Raw genomic sequence first — 23,240 nt, 5'->3', positions numbered from 1 at the left:
GAGTTAGATATAAAAGCAGTGAAGAGAAAAGGAAGAAGAAGAAGAACAAGAAGAAGAAGAAGAAGAAGAAGAAGAAGAAGAAGAAGAAGAAGATCTGGTATAATGTTTCCCATGTTCATCACATCAGTTTACTATGTTAGCTATTTAACATCAGTAATTGTGAACATTTTAGTCATACCCTATGTCATTGAGATTCACTGTCTGGCACTCATAAAGTTGGCAATCCATCAGATATTTGTTTAGTGGTGGACTGACTCCACACAAAGATAACTAAAAAGAGAAAACCTATAAGTTGTCGTGTATAAAATCCCTTTGGAGACAGATGACCTTTGACAGTCTTTTTTTAGCCTTAACATTTCTTGCCACCGTACTGCATGTCTTATAGCATTATATCAGCACTTGGTTTTAAAAGACCTCTTGTAGCTCTTCGGGGTAATACCTACGTTTTGTCTTTTGAATACACAGTTTGATCTATCCCAATTAATTGGGATAGATCAAGCAGAAATCTTTCTATTTCTTGTATTTTGGGTTGTACATAGATTATTATCTTTCTTTATCTCTGTAAATTGATCTTATTATATCACTAGTAAAACATTTTTGTAGTTTTTAATTCAAACTTCATAAAGACCATATGTCCTACTGGAGCATAGTCCAGCTTTCCCAGAGAGAGGATCAAAGTTGGATTTTATCTCTGGAAAATACAATTGTCATAAAAGAAGGTGAGAGAAATATCTACATGCCTGTGTTTTCAGACTATCTGAAGTGTGTATCGACACAAGAGCAGCAAGTAGCAATAACAACAAAGCTCTCTGCACAGTATGTGACTGATAGCCTGTTTACATGCAGATTCTCCTTATAAAGCCAGATGCAATGGTTTCTGGGCCACAGCGGAGGGGTTATTTTTACTTTTCCAGACTTTTTTTGAACCTCTTGTCTGTTTTGATTTTTCCCAAGTGAGGGATGCTGTCCAGGACTTCACACGCGTTGAAACACATGCACAAACATACTTCACCAAACACCCAGTTGTTCAAATATATTACAGTATATTCATAATGATGTCACTTAGTTATATATGCTATGCGTCATAACTGATGGGTTAAGTACACTTTCAAGGTTACAATAAACAAACATCTTTTTCTAATTCTCAAACTGTAGCAAAAATGAAGTAGAGTTTTGCATGTTTGATAAAATTGGGAAATTGTTTTGTTGTTGCTGCATCAATAGTATCTGGATCCCAAAGGATGGATTCCCAGACTGGTCATGGCCAAGCTGTATATTTAGAGGTGTCGTCAGCTGTTCATAAGCACCACATGTGCGCCAACTATCAGGGTTCCACAACAATGATACAGTATAATGATATAATGATATACAGTAGTGGGTCACCAGTGATGAGTTTGATTGTACTTTAGGCCAAACTGCATGCCTGCTCTCCTACGATAAATTGGCTTCCTCCCCTCATGTTTCATGGAAGTGTTAAACAAAGGATGAATAATTCAACAATGGTGACCTATTATTTATATTAATCTAAAAGCACTAAAGGAAGCACAGGGAAGGGGTTGAGCACCTGTCACTGTCTTCCTGGTCGTTGATGATGAGTCAGCATTAGTGTCTTCCTTTTCTTGACCAAATAAGATTTGACTGCAAACTTGAAACATGTGAAAATCCAAACATATTTTCTGAATTTGATGCTTAAGACTAATGGATCATATTGCTACCTGGGCCAGCTTAGCTCCTGTAACTCAACATCTTATGCAGAGTTCTTTATACTGGTCTTTAAAATTAAACATTTATCTTTATGTTTGGATAAATTTGTATTTGGTGATTTATTCACTTGTTACTCGCAAACAAATTACAACAGCCATGAAGCTTCACTATTTAAGTGTCCACGATTTTCGGTAAAACTCCCTTTTAAGTCTGGAACGTGGTTTGTTAAGAGCTGCTGAGGACAGAAATATTTAACCAAGAAAAACACAAACAATATTACTGGATATTAGTACCGATACCAAATGATTAAAACGGGAAAATCTGTAACTAAAATGTTGAAACAATCAATTTACTACTACATGTTACCACTGAACATTATGTTAATTGCATTGACCCAAACCCAAATTCCCGAACTGAGGTGAACTGCCCTAGTACATGCTGGCTGTTGCATGTATAATTCACCAGACCTGGTATGACCTTGATATCACCACTCTCCAGAAATCTTTTCTAGGATGTCCTGCCTCTCTTTCTCTCTCTCTCTCCCTCCCTCATGCTGTGTTTACAGCCGTGCACAGTGCTGCATATCTGACATTTCTCTCTCAAACTCCAACCAGCTCTGTTCTCATCTTAAAGGTAGGAACCAGCATCCTCCACACACACTGCTATCCTTTCGTTCTAATTTAATAATAGAACAGTAGAATGGGAGATAATTTAACATTTATAACATACATATGTAGGACAAAAATGCAACATTAGACTATGATAGGCATTAAAGCAGATTATTGAAAGTTACAGCTACAGATGCCTAACTGCAACACAAACAAGTTACAGTATGGCATCATTTTTCCCACTGTGAGGATACAAGGAGGTAATGTTTAATGCTAAGTTAAAGAGAAGTGCTGTATGATTCATCATTTCCTATTATAAAGTCATTGTTCACATACAGTAAACAGTGCCGAAAGGAATGGTAGGGAGAGGAATGGAAACTGGACAGAGCCTCCCAGGGGGATAAACATTCATCTCCACTTCTTTCATTCCCACTCATACTAAGCACATGATTTCACTTTATAGCACTAAGGGAGCAAAATCAACTTGATTTAACCAGCGATTTCATAGCGTATTAATGTTTTAGCATGTTCTACAAATTAATGACCTTTGGTTTAAAATCAGTGTGGATAAGTCTGTTTTTCCATCATGACAACTGTCAAACCTTTACCTCTACATAATTCATCATCCTCTCAAAGAGTTAAAATGGGCATAAATAAACATAAAAGACCACAACAATGAACAGTGACAATGCTGTCCAACTAAGCCAAAAATAAAGAAATATACAAATGTGAAAGTAGATATTATTAGTGCTATAGATTAGAAATCTTTTCACTGACATTTAGCACCGTCATATCTGTTCTATAGCAGGCTAAAAACTTTCTTTTGATGGAAATGATTCTCATAATGGAAATTAACAGACTTTAGCTGTTTAGGATAAAGTCTGATAAATGCAGAAGACATTTCATTTTGGTGCAAAGTACTGGCAGTGGACAGCTGTCATAAGCAGGTGGGTGACACTGATCATGCCCTAGTTAGAATAATAGGTCAGCATCAGTAAACTCGTCTGTCTGTCTAACCTACATTTTACTACTCAATAGCTGTCATGCCTTTTTAAAAGCAATAATTCTCTAAGACGACGTGCCACAAATTGAAGAAAACTATTTATTCATGTTTATAGATTTCAACTGAATCATAGGAAACTAATAAACTGTTGCTAGTGTCTGTACAGATTGTAGAGATAAGTACAGTAGTAATAAGTACAATATCAAGTCACTGAAAATCATAACGTGTAGTCAGTCAGGGAGTGAATGTTTGTGTGTGTACCTGCACGTCTGTGTGAAGCTTCATTTCAACAGCTGCCGGTGTTGACACACGCTGATAAAACTCACACCAACGGAATGACGGGCATCTAAAAGTCTTCAGACGACACACATACACACATAACAAACATGTTAACACACATAACAAACATGTTAAGTTCCCCAAACTCAATAGAAAGATTTCAGTCTTTACTTCTCATGTAACTTCCAAAAACTTTAATGTCTAATTACACATCAACACATCACACCCTCTCTTCGGTCACTCTGGAAACATTTAGCTCTTGGCAACAATGGCTCACAACAGCTGATAGTGTTTATAAAAGTACAACATGGTTCTTTCAACAGAACAAAAGAGTCATCTCTACCTTAACGGTATTAAGCATCTAAAAATAAAACTTGATTTACACACAAGCTTAGTGCTTCACACAGCATATTTACAGGGGGGTTGAATGGCCAATCTAAATCATGTAAAACTAAAGTTATATTGAGGAATTTAACTCATCAGTACAGTACAGGGGAATAAGGCCTGAGTGTATTTACTGTCAACATTTAATCTTTTCACTCATTTTTCGATGAGGATTACTTACTAGCCTCAGAAAGGAATGATAGACTGTCTTCTGGTATGAAATGATTGGCAGTCCACACTCAGCACATAATGGCAGGGCTGATGTGCACAGACGAGCGGAGGATAATGTGGAGCACCAGTCACTCACATGTTGTCAGTTACACTGTGTGGGTCCACAGAACAGTCGCATTTTAACGCTAAAGTGTCAAAAATAAAACAACTTAGCTAAGAAAAAAACAAAAATTCACTCATTTTTCTTACTGAATAGGGGAAGTAAAGGAGAGAATAGAGAAATATGTGATTAAGTGGAAAGTTTATGACTTGGTGATGCTGAATGATTCACAGCCCAAGACACTGGCCTCCCAAAAACAGATTACAAATATTTATTATTTTGGATCTGGTATGAGTTGTTGTCAGGGTGAGACTCAGAATTTAAAGCTACCTCTTGTATGACACTGGGGAATTTACGATTAAGCCAGTGGAGCTGAGGGAAGATCGTTAAGCTGCAGTTACTCTACTGACCAAAACAGCAAGAAGAAAACCACAGACTGCACGGCGTTGGTAATAATAAAAAGAAATCCTAGTTTTTTTATTTTAATATAAAGCATTCCTTCCACAAGAGGCTATGCTTTCAAACATAACAAGACTTCTTATTCCTAGTGATTACATTTTTAATTAAAACAGCATTCATTATTTTCTTTGGCTGCTTGAGGTCAGTGGAACAACTTTGAAATATTATCATATAATGACATTGTTACTGTGAAGATGGGGCCAATTTACACATCCAGCAAATACACAGAAATATGGTGATTCATTTGGAGTCATCATTTTAGTTCACAGGCCACTATTCATGAGAATGAAAATGTATGACTTTATCTGCTGAATTGTCATTATTAGCAAACTACTAATTTTGGATTGGTCATGTCCTGATGTTATCAAAGTTTTTATGTGAGCCAGAAACTAAAACATAGAGTTAAAAATACGTATGAGTGTAATAAGTATGCATTTCTTGTGAAGCTGTGCATACTGTCGACTGTGAATGTGGACTAAACTAAAATATACTAAGGTCATGAAGGGTGGGACACTATTCCCAAGTACATTTTACTTTACATGGACAGAGGGGGTGTGAGTCTTTGGGGCTTAGAAATCAAATCAAACACACCTGAAGACACTTCAGATGTTAGATGTCTCAGGAGGACACTGACACTCTTTTAGAGTCATGGAGCATCATGTGAGGAAGTGTGTGTGTGTAAAAGTGTTAACATGTCAAGTGATAATGGGTGACTCAGAAGCCGATTAAAGATAGAAACAGAAGTGAATTGATAAAAATAGATGTGTTGAAGTGTCTGTAGAGCACATCATGGGGCTAAAATGAAAACTGCTGTCTGTACTGATCCCATGATGAAGCAAGTAAACAGGATTTAATGAAAAATGGAAGTTAGTAAAGTTACGGAGTTCAGTTTTAGTATCATGAACTTAAAAAATAAAAGTCTTTCTCACTCTGTCAACTTCAGAACAGACTTAATTTTTGAACACAGGGTATCTAATGCCCGGATTACCATCCTCTCCAGCTCCAGTACCAGGGCTCTATAGGAATCCAAAGCTGTCAGTCTGTTGATCTCCTCCTTTGTATTACAGCATGTAGTGAACAATGTTCCCAGCAGAGGCCGCTAGAAGAACCTTGAATTAAATATAGAGAAGAACTTGGCAGAGGAGGTGTGAAAGTGGTAAGATGTTCGGTGTGTGCAAGCCACTAATGCAAAAGCACGGTCACTTTGTCACAATGTCTTTGATCCCAGATCAGACGACAAAAGGGACTCGGGCGGTGCAGAGAGCTGAGGCTCATTTACCATTTCTGCTCACAAGCCTTGTTACCACCTTCATTCTCTACTCACTTTTCATCCACAATATAAAACAATGATCCAGGTTTTGCTTTAAACAAGAAAACCTTTCAGGACTGACTGAGTGTGACTTATTGCACTGGTCCTGGAGAGTCAGTGCATTACAATAAAACCACATTTATTGGTCTAGTTTAAAAGGTAAATACCCTCTCAGTAATAATGTATATAAAACATTTTCTACTTTTCTGTTATATTTAAATTTTATTTTAATTTTCATCATTCTCATTGTTGACATCTGTGTTGCTGCCACTCCTATTAGAGGCTGGCTTAACACGTCATCACACATCAGTAGGCACTTCCTGAGCAGCTTCCTTATCACCACACCATGTATAGTGACACAGAAAAGTCATACAAGTTCTCAACCAAAGGATACAGTATCAGCCAGAGTAGAGCTCTCATGATATGAAAGTGAGAACCAAACAGTGAACTCGGTCTTTATGAATCTTTTTATTTCCCTGTCTGTTTCCCCTCTTATTAATAACAGAGAGAAGAGAAGAGAAGAGAAGAGAAGAGAAGAGAAGAGAAGAGAGGCTAGACTGCTTACAACACCTGACCCGAGCTCATCTACAGAAAACAAACAGCACCTTGATTCCCAGACTCATCCCCTGAAGACAGTCTGACCCAGTCAGTCCAGCTCTTCAGAGTCCTAACAGGCCCAGCAGCCTGACAACACTTCCCTCTCGTTTCAACTAGTCCATCACAATCTAACAAGTCTGCTGTCTCCATGGAGCGCGTTCAGCACATGACCAAGTCGGCCATCCGCCGAGCGTCTCAGATCGAGGTGAACCCACAAGCCAAGAGGAACCTGCAGGAGCTGTTTGTCAACTTCACCCTCATCCTCATCTGTCTACTTCTTATTTACATCATCGTCCTGCTGAGCAGCTGAGAGCAGCAAAGCCAGAGAGAGTTTGGCACAGCTGTACTGTGGAAGAGGGTTTGGCTGATATATGAGGTTCACTCATACATCTGGATAAGATTTCTAAGACAGCAGTAATATCCTACCTATGTATCAGCCTAACCCTGTTTGACAGCAGCCATAAAAAAGGATTATGGAGGTAATACAACTCCATGTGAATTCAGTAATGGCCAAACCCTCTCAGTACATGGCTGTGGCAGAGCTCCAGGGTGATGTGTCTATGAGAACTGATCTGGGATCAGATTCTCTTTCTCAAGGGAATGATCAAAAGTGACCCGACTTCAACGGTCTAAACTTCACTGATATACTGTGTGCATGTATATCTGCCTGCTGCTCTTCAAATGTTAAGCTACTGTATGACAATGTCTCCTGCTTAAGACTAATAGAACAGTATGTGCAATGTGTGTAACACTGAAATAGAAATACAAATACATCTTCCAATTCCCACGAACCCTGTTCCCTCCATCGTCCCAATCATTAGGAGAAATATGCTGGAAAGTATTTTTCCCATGTGCATCTTTACTTTTTCCTTCATTTTTTGCTCCCAGAAACCACACACCACAGACAGCCGGTGAAAAAACTAAACAAAACATAGATATAATACATCCAATGCATTAAACGGAGGGACAGCACATTGTTTAATTCTGACTCCTAAGGTGCCCTTCAGGTATAAACATACAGTCAAATTAAAGTCTATGCACCATTTTCCATGTAAATTAGTAGATTTCTGAATGTTATTAGGCAAATTATTTAAATAATACTAGTAAATGACTGCACAATTTATAATTAAATGCAACCCCTTTTATAACAAGGGCAAAGAGATTTTAAATTAGTGCAATCAGTTGAATCTACATGGCATAATATATTTATATATTTGGAACTAATTATTAGTTAGCAATGGCTGACTAATGTAGCTGCCTGTCAAGCCAATTAGCTTACTGTCAGGACACATGTCTGACATTGTGCCTACTTCTTGATTAAAATAGCATATAAATAAGGCACTTAAAGTAATATAATCATCCTGTTACTGTTGGTTTTTCAGTGCAAATAGAAAGTTTTAAACATATTCCACACACAGTGTCTGATCCAGCAGGCTTCACATACACAGTACATGCAGTTTGTCAGTTTATCAGTGAAGAAAGTTTCACTTTGCATGGTGTGATTTCACTAAAGGACTGTTTATGCCAAGTTCCCTTACTGTTTAGATTTAAAATGTATTACTGACTATTGTTGATATTTCTGGTTAATAACAGCACAAGTGTGGCAGCTACAGTGTAATTTTACATTTGTAAATCTGAAGTGCACTCACAAGTCCACAATATTAAATAGTTGTGTCATTACTTTCAAATGATAATTTTACCAAATTACCAACCTCATTTCTAGAACATACAATGGATCTTTACTACATGAATACAAATGTAACAACATCAATTACTATACATTTAAAGTAAAAATAAAAATGGTTTTGTTCATTTATGTATGTTGGAAATATTGTAACACAGGACTTTTAAACAAAACAGTAAATAAACTGCATGACAATAAGAGCAGTGGTTTTATTTCCTTGTTCATTTCATATCCTACTTGCACAAACTAGCTAGCATTAGCATTAGTATTAATATTAGCATTAGGTATTTTACATTAACTCACCCGTTTACCTTGATGTGAGAGAAATAAAAGGCCAGAAATTCTCCAGCTGGACAAATAATTGTATTGTACTATTTTTTTGTGAAAATTGTTTACCCTTCCAATTCACAATAATAAGTTTATAAATGTTTATATTTAAAGTCAAATGTGATTGGTTAGTCTAGTCGCTCCGTTAAAGGGACCACCAATCACAGGGCTCCTAAACAGTTATTCTACCTAGCAACTAGGTAACGTACCATCCCTATAGGGCAGCACAAGTACTTCTTTTATTTCCAGGTAGCTTCAGTTTGTGCAGGTTAATGATGAGTCTTCATGCACATGGTTCTGTGCTTGGACAGGTATGTCCCCCTTAGGCAAGATTATTAAAAAACACTATAAACTGTCATTGCTATGCACATGGTACCCAGCTATATTCATCTATGGACCCAGAAGAAGCCAATTAATCAATCAATTGATTAAACTAAGACATAAAAGTCTATATATCTATAAATATGTAACTCCTTAATTCAGACAAGAGAGAGGTTAGTTTGTTTGGTCCTAAAAACCTCAAAGACATGATGTCTAATTATATTCTTAACCTTAAGGATATAACACTGGCCTCAAATAAAACTGTAAGGAATCACAAAGTTAGCTTTGACAAGGATATCTTCATACATCAAAGAATTATTTAGAACAGCCCTTTCCACCTGAGGAATATTGCTAAAATTAGGAGCATCCTGTCTCAAAGTGATGTTGAAAAACTAGTCCATGCATTTGTTACTTCTAGACTGTACTGTTGTAATTCACTGATACATGTCCCAATAACTCCTTAAAAAGTTTTCAGTTAATCAAAAATGCTGCAGCCAGAGTTCTGACTGGAATTACCAAGAGAGATCATATTTCTCCTACATTAGCTTCTCTTCATATAGTTCCTGTAAAATCCAGAATAGAGTTTAAAACACTTTGCCTCACATAAAAAGGACTTAATACTCAAGCTCCATCTTATCTTAAAGACCTCATAGTTCCATATTTTCCCAAAAGAACTCTCCGTTCTCAGAGTGCAGGTTTACTTCTGGTTCCTCGCCTGTGAAAAAAGCTCCTAGTTCAGGTTCAGAAGGCAGACACCTGCGTAGGATGAAACTGAAAACTTTCCTTTTTATAAAGCTTATAGTTAGAGACGGATCAGGTGACTCTGAACCATCTCTTAGTTATGCTGCTATAGGTTAGTCTGCTGGGGGACCTCTACTGATAAACTGAGCTCCTCTTCTCTTCTATCCTCTGGTCTCTCAAATTCATCATTTAAATGCTACCATTACATGTCATTATATTAGTCTTCTCTCTCCTGTAGTTATGCTTCCTCCTCTCTGTACTCCTCAGGTATCCCCGGCTTTAAAGCTGTATATCTCCAGAGTGTAGTTACTGGTCCTACCTGTTTTTGCTGCTTGTTGTTTTTTGTTGCCTTTCCTCTTTCCACTCACCTGATCGAGGCAGATGGCCGCCCACCCTGAGCCTGGTTCTGCTGGAGGTTTCTTCCTCTAAAGGGAGTTTTTCCTCTCCACTGTCTCCTGGTGCTGCTTTGTTGTTGAGGGTTGTAGGGTTTTCTATAAAATTCTGTTTACAGTTATATTTTGTAAGATCTTAAACACTGTGAAGTGCCTTGAGATGACTTCTGTTGTGTTTATTTGGAGCTATACATCTTCTCTTCTCTTAGAGACTAATGAAGCATTTTACAGGTATCGTTATTCTTAATGACTCTTACTTTTATAACAACCACAGGGCCGGACAGTTATGTAAATGTGGCGGCAAGCCCAACATGTAACCAAAGAGTGTTCGTAAGTGTTGCTGCCGTCTGTCATAAATCATACTGTGTAATATGACCCTTACTAATTACTACTAATGGCTACTGAACATAAATTGCTTATTAAGGCTGTTGTGGGAGCAGTAGTGAATCCCCGCATGTCTCTTTGTCTTACACACAAACAAACACACACACACAGAAAAGGAAAGCACAGCAGGCTTTATCTCACAATCATAATTTTACTGTTCCATAACATACAACAGAAATGATATAAATATAAATAAATATTGTTATTGTTATAATAGTTTTATAGTTGCACTTCAAAAATGACAAGACAGACATCATTAAACAATAAGTCACAGGTGTGACATCAAATCACTTTCAGCTCAGGTTAAATGACAAACTGCAACACATTTATTATTTCAGCTTAGGTCTGAAAATGTACCGATGCAACGCTGGTTCATTTTTCTGTAATTTTGGAAAAAGAAATGCTGAGTTGAAAGTGAAATGAACTGAGCCCTGGTCAGTATATACTGTCACATAAGAAAATCAACTGAACTGACAATTGTTTTATTAGGTTGCAGTTGTTATGTTTTGGTGACGGCCAGCTAATGTCACTGTTGGAAAAAATGACTTGATATTCTCATGAATGCCCATTCATTTTGAAATATTATAACATTTTGGAGTAATGACAAACATAAACAAACAAACAAAAACAAACAAACATGACAAACATATAAATAAGATGTTACTAAAGTGCTCAAAAAAGGTTAACATTTAACTGGGACAAACTCCCCTTGCTGATGAAAATCATGTGATATGATTGAAAACAGAGCCTATGTCCACTCTTACAGTGAGACTTTAAAATTACTTTGGCAATCCAACAGAGTGAATTTCATGTTTGCTTTTATTGTTGGCCTATTACTCATCATTATAGATATTTTAAGCCAAATGAAATTAGAATTGTTCTTTAAATATCACTGTTTGAAAGGGTAGTCACCCAGGATGTGCTTTTTAGTTTTAGTTAAAAAGATGCTGTCATTTTTGTGCTGGATCTTTTTTGCCCAATATCAAGTAGAGTAAAATATAAATGAGAAATCAAAAGAAAGAGCAGTAAAATTGGATGTAATTGTGAGAATATACATTGTGTTGTTAAGAAAATGCTAAAATAAGCTAAAATGTCAGTATTTAACATAGTTGTTAGAATAGTCTTCACAGTGTGTATGTAGGAATGAACCAACAGTGGTTCAGTTTCGGGCCTGCAATCCCAGTGTGGATACTGGTTTCTGTTGTTATTGGTCCACTTATTTTGCCATATATATAAATTAACTATTTATGCTGTGTAAGCATTAATGACAGGCATGTAATGCTGCATTCAAATCATAAGGGAAAAGTGGACATACGGATCCCATGATATACCGTATCTGCATATTTTTATAAAATTGGAGTCTGTTCTTTAAATAAACAAGATTCTCGAACTCAAGTTCTCGAACTCAAGGTTCTTATTTGGTGACTTTTTGTCACTGTCTTTCCCACAAATAGAGACATGTCTGCCGGAGGTCCTGTCTTAACGTGGTTTCAGGAAGTGTTTCATTCTTCAAACATGAACGTGTTCATATTAGGATTCACATGCAGGATCCTACCTACCAGGTGAGGAGACGGATACCAGTTTCTACACACTAGGATCTGCACACACAGATTACGAATAAGCTATCAGTCATAGATTTTAATCAGGCAAACAGGGTGGAAGAAAACTGGAGTGTATATATTGATATTCTAGTAACTAAACTCATTAACTCTGACATGCAATAATCAGTACAGTCTAATGATATGTAGGACTGCAAAAACGGACGAGATGAAATTTAGACAAAAATGTAAAAATGTTTATTATCCCGTTTCAAGTAATTTAATGGGTATTAGCACCCTATCTATAACACTCCATCATAAAGCGGTATCCTCTTATGGAAATAAATGACCACAAATGTCCACACGTTATAAAACTATCCTTGAATGACTTTTTCAGCAGTACACAAATGATTTACAGTGGAGCTGTGAAGTGTTAATGAATAAACTATAGGCCGTATCTAGTTACTTTAATTCCTTATAATTCCTTAGAATATCCTGTATGCTAAACAAGGTCTATGACTGAAAGCTTGTGTGTGTGTGCCGACTCTATTGTGCTGAAGTTGGCTTTTGTGTTCACTATATAATGAATGTAAAATCAATCTTCTCTTGACAATTTCTAAAATATGGCACAATTCCTTTAAAAACAAACCATGCAAAAATGATGTATTTTGGTTCCACAATAAATGGACCTACAGCAAATGTAAAAATATATTGAACTATAAGATACAATACAACAGCTCAGCAAAAAAGTTGTTGATTCATGGTTGGATTGTAGTGAGCTGCATCATATTTGTGTGTTTTTAATACCGTCTGATCCATGACTGCAAACAAGTAAACACTTCCTGAACATCAGGTGACCTCAGTGGCGTCAGCCTGAGAGGACATAAACTCTCAGACCCCATGTCGCTATATCCACATTTAAAGAATAAGAAAAAGCCTCTTTCAGGCTAATCATGACCATGCAGTTTGGAAACTGTACAGATTACTGAATGGACTTCATGGACCTTCAGGTCATGAAAATTACTCAGCACAAAAACTATGTAAACCTTCAATTCAAGTAAAAAAAAACAACAGTACACCAAAAACTGGAGATATGAGGATGTCGAGTGAGTGACAGCAGCATTATGATAGTGTTTCTGTTTTCACATGCTCTATGGTCTGCTCCACAGGCAGAGACACTTAGCAAAAGAGTTCAGTCACAGACATGAACTCCTAGAGCTTGTAAAGAAATTAAATGTTTGACTAAACCCTCCTTGGCATTGTAAAAAAGTTGCTAGGAGTCAATCAACTTTTACATGTCGCTGACAGAAGTCTTCCTCTGCGTGTCTCTGATCTACAGGCTTCACAAACAGACCGTAGAAAAACAGTAGCTTGTTACATTATAAATACTGGAATAATAAAAATATGAGGGGTGCTTGATTCAGTTTATCTTGATGTTTCCCCTCCTGAGACTGTTGAGGCATCTGGAATGATAAATCAAGCGCCCCTCAGCTAGCGCAGAGATTTCAAAATGACTTTCAAACATTTACTGTATGTATGTACACAGTCAAAGCACTGGGACAGCAAGCTAAAGTTAGTCTTGTTTTGCTGGTGTCATTATTGTGGAATACTTGTGATTTATCATATTGTAGAGGCAAAAAAAAATTAACTTAATAAAATAAAAGCAAGACAAAACAACCAGAATCAATGGCTAGGTCCGTCTGTTATCCACACATACAGCAAGAAAGACTAAAGGTGAATGTCAAGGCAAAAATCAGTACGTCCTGGCTGAACTTTAAAAGCACCTCCAGTCAAATTACAGATAAGACACATGTTGATGAAAAGACGTCAGTTTCTTTAACACTGAGCCATAAAGATTAGACAGAGTGAGGAAAATAAGTTCAGAGCAACATAGAGAACTGATGATTAAGTATATTTCCTTCGTGTTACAACTTGGGTTTTATTTTGGTAGTTTCGGCCGAACTGCTTAATTTGTAGATAAAACTGAAGGTGAGAACAGTAAGAAGTTTCATACTGACACATTTGTCCAGAAATAGAAAATAATATTAAGAATATATTTAAAAACATGGGCAAAACCAAAAAATTGCACCCAAGTTATAATCTACCAGAATTATCCTTTAATGTCTGCAGTCTTCTGCTTCCTCCTGATTTGTTCATTTTAAAGGTTACAGGATATACGTATGTTTTATCAAGAGACAAAAATTTGATTTGTAAATTGTAAATAGTAAATCAAAGCCACCGCACATCAGTTCTCTTCCTTTTCCTTGATATTCAGTCTAATCCCTGAGGGGAATCTTCTCTGTGCAGGAAATCACAAGTAAAAATTTTTATTCAAATGTGTCTCCTACAAAGCCGCAAGCAAACCTCTTGAATAGGACGCCACTAGTAGTAAGACTTTTAGGTTTGGATCACATTTCTCTCTTATCGTTTATGCTGCTTGGAGCTCATACAAATGTTGATGATAATTACATGAAGTAAACTCATCTTCTCACTACTCACACACACTTTCATGATGATTCATTGACAGGCCACACTGTGCAAAATGCTCTCCATCAATGGAAGCCCTAAGGTTTTAATCTCACTGGAGTCCCACGACTGCACATGCTGATTATTAATATATGTTTAAAATAAATGCCGCCCAAACTAACTGAGAAACTTGCAGCTTGATCACTGTCCAACTTTAGCTGTCTGTCCCATTGCTCGATTTTTTTTTTTGACAGAATTAGAATTTTTTGCCAGTCAAAAAGAGAAGTACTGGGAGTACAGCTCTTCCTCTTTTGTAACATATTCTTTGCTTTTTTCCACCTCCATCCCCGTGGGCTCTGATGGTGTCACAGCATTAGCCTCAGGAAGGCTGAGGGAGGGAAGAACACAACATTTGTTAAAATAATAAGGAGGGGGAACCAGAGAGAGATGCTCAAAAGGAATTTACAAATATACAGGTATATGAACAGATAAACTACGTATATCTTAGCTATAAGATATATGTAGCTTGTCAGGCACCATGAGAACAGAAAATACGTGAAATTCCCCTGCATGCTGTGATTTTTGTGCAGTATCAGTGCCAAAGTGCAATCATGAAGATCCAATACGGTAGTACAGCAGTTGCCAAACAAGTGGAAGCTGGATTCCATGCATAAATCTATGTTGCTTTACTGGAGAAGTCATGGTTTTGTACATTTGATCACATTTATTGGGCAGATACTTTTATCCAAAGCAACTTAGATTGTTTTCTCTGTCATCCAAACACACAAGGAGCAATCTGGAGTTCAGAATCAAACATGTGCAGGGAGAGGCTCCGACTGAGCTGCACCTGCCCCACATTTCAACATATAAACGTAAAAGGCACTAGTGAACTTCCATCCATCCGTTTTATATCCTGCTCGTATTCTGTGCAGTCAGGGGGGTGGTGGAGCCCATCCTGCACCAGTCTATCACAGTACTCATACATTTAACCATTCACACTAGTGACCGTCCAAGACTGTCCAGTTAACCTGACCTTCATGTCTTTTGGCAGAACAATGGACCAATGGACTTAGTCCCAGGAACAACTTTGAGCTTGAGACATTTTACCCCATACAGTACAAATGATGACACAAACACACCGAAAAAAAAAAAACAGTTTAACTAGGTAACTATAACTAGAATTTCAGCTATTGATTGGGCAAAAGTTAAAACCTCAGACTGCTGAATCAGAATGTATGTGGGAGTCAGCCGTGCTTCTTGATACATCACTGATTTAAATCAGCAGTAAGACAAACTTACATAATTTAATATGTTTTGTAAAGGTCAACAATGAATCTCCAGGCTCAAGTTGTGTAATAATATGTAGTCATTAGACATTTGAAGCTATCATAATCAGTCTGTCAGTCATATTTTAGTTGTATTTTATGGGCGAATCCTGTTTTTTCAACATGAGAATAAACGTTAAAATGTAGAAACATGCAAAACAGCTTTATTTCTTATATTCTCATGACAGAATACAGCTGATGTATATATATAAGGAAGATACATACAGTATAGCCTTCTGTGGCTCCAAGACATTTGCAACTGCATCACTTTTGATATAACTGCAAGTCTGATTTTAGCATAGAAGTATTGCTGGTATACACTTTAAAGAGCCTCTTAGATTCCCTGTGTTTTTCTGACAAAGAATGACACTTGGAATGGGTAGGAATGAGTGGTGGCTGGTTAGATAAAACAGGATTACACAAACACTAACGTGTAGCTCACTATGCCAGATTATCGCACAGTGCTGCTATAAAGATGGAAAAACACAAGAGACACAGTCTTGGGATGACCTTCCTATTCAGTTCACATGGTATAAACACAAAGCACAGAGCAACAAGATTTCTGCTTTGAAAATCTGCCTTTCTGAACTGGCTTCCAGGTTTCTAACCATTTGGTTCAGCTGGTTTAAAGGTTACGCCTCTCAGTGACAGGCCTCTCAGGTCTTTTTCTATTTGCAGCATTGGTTGCAAACAGCCCTCCTTCATCTCCTCTTATCCTGTTTGGCCACTGCCTTTTTGCTGATAGAAAAAACACAGTGTTATCTCGCAAGTTTCACATTTTCGAGTTGCTGCGGTGCTTTCAAATCAGCCCCCTTTTCTGGGCTTCACTCTGAGTCTGAAGTCCCACTGAGTGTGATTTGTAAGTGCGAGGTTTCAGGTTTGGTTCATTTTTATGAGCAACAGAAAGCAGACAGGGGATGCCAGTAAGAATTTGCAGTATATTTAAAAAAAAGTGTCTGTCTGTGATAGTGCCGTGATAGGAAATGGGAAAATGTGATGTTAAACCATAATGGATCAAAGGGGGGATAATATCTTCATTATTTTTCTCTCTTGACCTTTAACATATGAAGAAAGAATGCAGAGCTCTGTGGAATTAATAGATCAATTTAGTACCCAGCATTGACTGAAGCTTAAATTAAAATTCCACGAACAAAATTAAGGCCTTTAAATCCCAAATGGGACACAGGAGCTGCTTCTATCTCACACAAAATTCTAATTAAATATCTTTTTTAAAGACCAATAGTCATGCCTGGAAAAACCATATCAGCTGGATGTTGGACAGAGCTTCTTGTGCTGTGTTTAGCTGTGTGACGCTGCTTCTCCTGGCTTTTATTTCCCCCACATACTGATCAGATCATTGCCATGCAGGTTGTGAGGTGCGATGGATTTCTGTTTCAGTGTTTCCCAAGCAGCTTCACACACACAATAGCTACATCAGTCCAAATGTGACCTACCTATGTTTTGGGTTGTCATAGGGCAAAAGAATAACAAAGAACAATTTCTGAGATGATTGATTTTACAGTGTGGGCCAAGGTGCTAAACAAACTGTGGGTAGTTACAGAAGCCCAATATGTGCCTTTAAAGCTGCTTTTAAGCTGTTGACCAGGTTTAGAGAGTGGTGAGGACAGAGGAGAGGCAAACTAAGAAGTGAGGTTGGAGAAGAAGCCAGTGGGTGCAGCAAACGTCACGTAATTCACTACCTGAATTAGGTGAAACTCAAAGTGAAGTGAGGGCAGTGGAGGAAGTTAAGTCACATTAGTTCTCACCTCCTAAAGCTTTGTAGGCCCTGATGCTGCACCAGGGGTTCCTGAGGATGAGGAGCATGAGGAGGAGCAAGGTTTGGTATGGTATGATGTGAAGGATGAGGAGAAGGAGGAAGAGGAGGAGGATGCTGAGGAAGAGGAGGATGCTGAGGAAGAGGAGAAGGAGGAAGCGAGCTGAACAGTGGCAGGGCCTTCCTAAGTCGGGGGAGGGACCTCTGGAGTGAGGAGTGAGGAGGTGCAAAGCGGCCTCCTGGTCCTACCTCCTCCACCTCCCGTCCCTCCTCTTCCTCTCCTTCATGACTCATGGTGGGAGGGCTGAGGAATCGGAGAGCTGACTGGCTAGGAAAGCTGGCGAAGCGCTGATCTGATTGGCTGCTTGTTTTTAACTACAGACACACATAGAGAGGCAGGGTTGGATCTGCATGTCAACTGAGTGCTGAAAAGATTAGCAGGTGTTTAAATGGACGTTGAGAATAGAGAAGTCAGCAATGACTGCAACCAACACTTGAGCTAACCTACGAGTCTTTTGTACGAGGTCACTGACTGTAATATGATGCTTACTGTGCTTACACTAAATTATTTCTCAAGAGCAGCTCTGTGAGGTTGTAAGCACAATATTATTTTGAGCTAAATGAAACCATCTGCATGCTAACACTGTCATAATCATAATACTTACATTCTGATGTTTAGTAGTAATTTTTAACCATTTAGAACGTCATGGTTTATCAAGTTAGCAAATGCTAATATTATTTTGATGGAAATGTCTTAGTTTGGACATATTGATGTCCTGTCTGGGGAACATTAATGTAAAAAATCCCTTCTTTTCCTTACAAGAGGCCCCTAAACTGAAATGTGTTGGAAATAATAAAGAACAACAACAATAACGCTTATTTCTTTTTGTTTTGTATTTTACTTCCATTTATAACAACAGTTTTCTGACTATTATGTTATTCACACTCATTGCAAGTTATTCTAATAGCTAAATTTCATTTTCTAGTATTGTATTAGTATTTTTAATAGCATGTATATGGTTTAGTATAATAACTTACAGCTTGCTTATTTCACTAATTTGTGTGATACAAATTAATACACAGCATCATTTGGCAAAATATACAATATCAAAGTTTTGGGGGATGGGACAAATACATTTGGCAACAAATTTAAAGAGGACTGGATAAAACTCTGTAGGTGGAAATCAGACTAAAATGATTTTTTAAGTCAACGTTAGACGACTTCTGCCACATCTGTTTTCTGAAAACTATCACTAAGAGTTTGAAGTTTTGTAAGTGAGGCAATCAGGAAACACGCAGAATGTCATGTAATATGTAGAACCCACAATGAGCAACACAGGCATGATGATGAGAAGGAGGAGGAGAGGACTGATGTTATGATGCTGAAATCAAGCGTTATTGTTTCTGGATGACTCCAGGGATCAAAGACTTGGAATGACAGCTGTGTACACATAAGAAGGGTGATGAGAAGTTTTACACACAAAGTCAGTCTTTATGAAAAATCTGATGTGAGACTGCGTGCAATGATCACACAGGCAGCACGTGTTCAAGTAGAGTGGGGTGATTTTGCACTTTGGTGATTCATAGAGCTCAAACAAAAGGCTAAATTTAAGGTAGGGATAATGAAAAAGAAGGTTGAATTAAGGGACATTAAAATACCAGGAAACACAGAATGAAATCAAGAACATGGATTACCAAACGTCCTCTCTTCCTACTTACCACAAACTTGAAATCTTTGGGTTGATTAAAGTAAAAATCACAGTACAGTTGTCTAATCATCCTTGCTCCTCGCTGCAGATCAATTTCACTATAATATACTGTGTAGATATTCTTTTACCACCATTATTACCTCCATGAATATCAATAAAATAATTTGGCAACTGTAATTTAAGGATATCTGAGCCAGATTGTATGCTGTGGCTGCCTTGATGTCTTTTGGATGCTAATCAGCAATATTTAGGGTGCGATTCTTACTTAAGTGACACAACACTTGGCTGTGTGTCTCATCACCATTATTATTTGAAATTGAAGCTCTTGTATGGTCATTGTTTGCCAAATTCAACTGAAGTATGTGATAATAAATCAAGTGCACGCTCCACGAACTAGAACAGTGGAGAGCTCTCATAATAAAACACTCAGCACCCGTTTCAACAAGACAAACCCATTAGCATCAGACAGTTGTCTACCTGTCTCAGGGTCAGTTTGAATGGGATGATGACAAACACCCACAGGATCCTGGATCTGAGCCACACACACTGATTTTGGCTACGAGACAACTCACCTTGATGAGAGGGTTTATGACACCGACGTTGGCACTGGAATTGAAGACCTTGTTGAAGCCCGTCTCTCTGTTGACCAGCTCCAACTGGTAGAACTTCTTGTCATCCTATGATGAAGACAAGATGATGTTAAAGGGCTACCCCACCCAAAATCCACCCAAGATATCTGGGTATCAAACATTTAATAAAATGAAGTGTTTCCATAGTTTTTTTAAAACTGTAGTCATAAAGTAGTTTTAATGTCACAGCATAACACACTGTGGATTATTCCCTTCAGCACAGTCTGCAGAGTCAACCTCAGATCCTTCAATCATTTGCAGAATTCACAGTTGGAGATCCCTGAGACTTTGTATAGTGAGGCATACAGTAAGTGTGGACATTATAACAAGAGAAGTAGGCTCTCCTAAAGCTTGACAGGGTTATGCATTGAACACTCACACTCTGATTCACACTCTCAATGAATCACTGTTTTATAAAATCATGTTCATGGTCTGCCGGCTACAGTAGTTTTTTAGAAGTCTGTAGTGTCACTTTATCTTTTTGAATACCAGATACATACAAAGTGCTGAGACTTTTCTCTTAGACACCATCTTTGATGACAGTGCATGTTTACTAGAATTACTCTGTCAGCTCCAGATACTAAAATCTCCCAACAATTTTAATGTCAGCTGGAATTATTTGTGGTTGTAGCTTAAAATAAAAACAAGGACAGTCATCTTTAACCTGTTCTTTCATTCCCTTAGACTATACAGTAAGATTTAGCCCTTATCCCAGAAGCTGTAAACTGTACGCACCACCAGCTTTTTCACCAGAGCTTCTCTTTCGGTGACCATCTCCCTAAGTTCTGCTATAAGATGCAGGTCTTCTGGTCGACTTTCTCTATTTCTTAACTTGTCCTCCGTCCCCTCCAACCTGCACACACAGACATGACATACTGTATGAAGTAGAAGCAGTAACATGTTACATAGAGAGAGAGAGAAGAGAAAACTACGACTATGACAAGGAGGAACACAAGAATTTTAATTACACGATTCTGTGACTTACAGTATTTGCAGAGCAGATATCTTGTCTTTGAGGACCTCCTGCGCCTTGTTGAAGTCAGCCAACATAATCTGCGTTTCTCTATGATGAACTACACTTAGGTCGCCCATGTCTCTCTCATGTCTCTTTGTGAGGTCTTGCTCGTGGGCCCTGAGAGAATAATAAACAGTGACATGACATTAGGTCAACATGTGATTTGTGCAGGATGCAATTTTCTCTAAGGGTTGTACAAAATCACAAGTTTACATGTGCCATTAGTGGCTTTTACCGCCTCATTATAGATACTGCTCACAAATACACTTAATTTCCTGGTAGGAAGCCCTGAGATTGACGGCACTTTTTACTAAATTATAGAGGATGACGGCAAGATGTGCAGCTGCGAGCTTAAATCAGCTGGGACCCTAAGAGCAGAGGTGGTAGACATAACATCAGGTCTCTTGTTAAAATATACTGTATCCATGGCTACTGCGTTAATGCAGAATTCCTAATTATCTGTCTGCAATTTTAGTGAAGGACAGTAATGAAGAGTATGCCACATTCACAGGATGTATGGGGCCACAGCAGAGTCAAGCTTCCTTTAGAAAAACAATATTAATCTCTGCTTTACAGTTAAGGGAGACCAGAATTACTGCAGCAACATACTGTGCGTGTTGTCAAATGTTGCAAGATGAGCTGACCATCTTTTACCATCTTACTGTCTCTAAGTGACCGAGTTTACCCACTCATAAACTCATAGAGTGCATGTTGACGCATCTATTGCACAAACTATTACACTGACACGTGTTTATTCTCTAGTCTTCTTTTGAGTTCACTGACATTATGGAAGTGCAATTCTAAATTACTGTGAATTTATGATGTCTACCTGCATACAACTAAAGGTATGCATTTTATGAGACCTACATAGAGCTGTATACGTGTGTGTGTGTTTGACTGTGTTAAAAGTCATTAAGTTGATTAGAAACTGAGCACAAACTAAGTCACAGCATAGATAAGCTGTTTAGATGGTTATTCCCATATGATGCGAGTACAGGATAAGTCATCTGCAAACTGGGTCAGTTACTGCTAAGTTAGTTTACTTGTGCATACATGGAAATGTTTTATATAGGATACACTGCTAATGTTCAAGTCATGCAGCATTCTGGTGTTTTGTACCTTATCTGATGATTAGCTTCACTGCGGACCCGCAGCACCTCTTTGCCCTTCAGCTCCAGTTCTCTGGTCAGGGTGTCAATGGTCTCGTTCAGAGAGTGAATTTCATGGTCCAGATCGGTGATGCGGTTGCTACGGGAACACAACTCTGCCTGCAGGTCTGAGATGCGGACTAGGAGCTCTTGTTCCTGCAGAATATACATGTGTGGTGTAAACACACAGAGAAAAGAAGAAGTACTAGTTAGTTACTAGAAGACTTTACAATAACTGGGTCATAGAGACACACAAAAAATATGAAAACAGATGACACCATCACAATTACCTGCTGGTGGCTCGCTTCTATAGCTTTTTCTAGCTCTCGTTTGGCAGCACTGTTTTCTTTAAGGTGGATTTGTTTCAAGTGTTCGATGGCTGCAGCGTGGAGGTGGTTCAGCTCTGCGCGAAGAGAGGCTGTGAGACAGAGACGCAGAGTTAAAAGGAGGAAATGTGGTGTAAAAATGTTGAGCAAAACAATGTTATTATGGTCTGTGTGTATTATCCTGTACATGCTGTTTGAGAATTTTAAAATCTGCAGCAGCAACTACAAAAATACAAAAAAATGTAATTAGAAAAGTTGTTGTTGTTGTTGTTTTATTATTGTTGAATTCCTGCAGCTGCATATTTACCAGTCACTGTGGATGGAAACTAAACCGATATGAAGGGTTTGTAAGTGTACTGTCTTTTTACCAAGCTTTGCTTTGCCCTCGTCCTCCAATTCAAATCGCAGAGTCTGCAGCTCCTGGTCTGATTGCTGTCTCAGGATGTCTAAGGTCCTCCTATGGGCCTCCTTCAGAGCATGAACCTCCTCCCTCTGCTCCTGCTTCAGACGCTCTTCCAGGGCCTGACAGATGGCAGGAGAGACAGAGTGAAGACAAATGGAGGAGAAATAGATAGGAATTAAAGGACATGTGATAATATCTCACAACCATGTGGTGACACAGCTGTGAGTATTGTCAAGTTTGAGAAGCCTCATGTATGGTGGTTTAAAGGATGCTTTCATACATCATATTTAGGCAGAATGTTAAAAAACAAAAAACAAAGCATCACTCAAGTGTCAATGAGTAAACATAAAGAGTGTATCTGTGTCCTTACTCCCTACGCCATAAACCAAACCTTAGGTTAAACCACCTGAATTGAACTTGTTTTATTTTGTTTAGCAGGTAACA

General features: G+C 38.1%; 2 protein-coding genes across 4 annotated transcripts in view; one reads left to right on the top strand and one right to left on the bottom strand.

The window, feature by feature from the left end:
• The first annotated feature begins 2,260 nt into the window (after positions 1-2,260).
• pln (phospholamban) lies at positions 2,261-8,478 on the top strand. Its single transcript, XM_026362702.1, has 2 exons — positions 2,261-2,337; positions 6,523-8,478. The coding sequence occupies exon 2, from the start codon at positions 6,763-6,765 to the stop codon at positions 6,922-6,924; it is 162 nt and encodes a 53-aa protein (XP_026218487.1). The 5' UTR covers positions 2,261-2,337; positions 6,523-6,762; the 3' UTR covers positions 6,925-8,478.
• Positions 8,479-14,740: 6,262 nt separating this feature from the next.
• Positions 14,741-23,240, bottom strand: part of zgc:85722 (uncharacterized protein LOC407982 homolog) — a 36,089-nt gene continuing 27,589 nt past the window's right edge. For 2 of the 3 annotated variants that reach the window (XM_026363488.1, XM_026363489.1), the window contains 7 exons: positions 22,762-22,915; positions 22,358-22,485; positions 22,039-22,223; positions 20,890-21,036; positions 20,640-20,757; positions 19,848-19,952; positions 14,774-14,855 (listed from right to left, as the gene is read on the bottom strand). In XM_026363488.1, the coding sequence (XP_026219273.1) occupies positions 14,847-14,855; positions 19,848-19,952; positions 20,640-20,757; positions 20,890-21,036; positions 22,039-22,223; positions 22,358-22,485; positions 22,762-22,915 (846 nt within the window). In that variant the 3' untranslated portion in view covers positions 14,774-14,846. Of the gene's footprint in view, positions 14,856-17,558; positions 17,942-19,847; positions 19,953-20,639; positions 20,758-20,889; positions 21,037-22,038; positions 22,224-22,357; positions 22,486-22,761; positions 22,916-23,240 lie in introns of all 3 variants that reach the window. The other variant, XM_026363490.1, reaches the window with a different exon arrangement.

Source organism: Anabas testudineus, chromosome 2, assembly GCF_900324465.2.
Source record: "Anabas testudineus chromosome 2, fAnaTes1.2, whole genome shotgun sequence".
Classification (NCBI taxonomy): domain Eukaryota; kingdom Metazoa; phylum Chordata; class Actinopteri; order Anabantiformes; family Anabantidae; genus Anabas; species Anabas testudineus.
This window is presented reverse-complemented; position numbering and strand designations above follow the sequence as displayed.

Coding starts and splice junctions, on each gene's coding strand:
- pln (XM_026362702.1), top strand. CDS start 6,763: ATGGAGCGCGTTCAGCACATGACCAAGTCGGCCATCCGCCGAGCGTCT.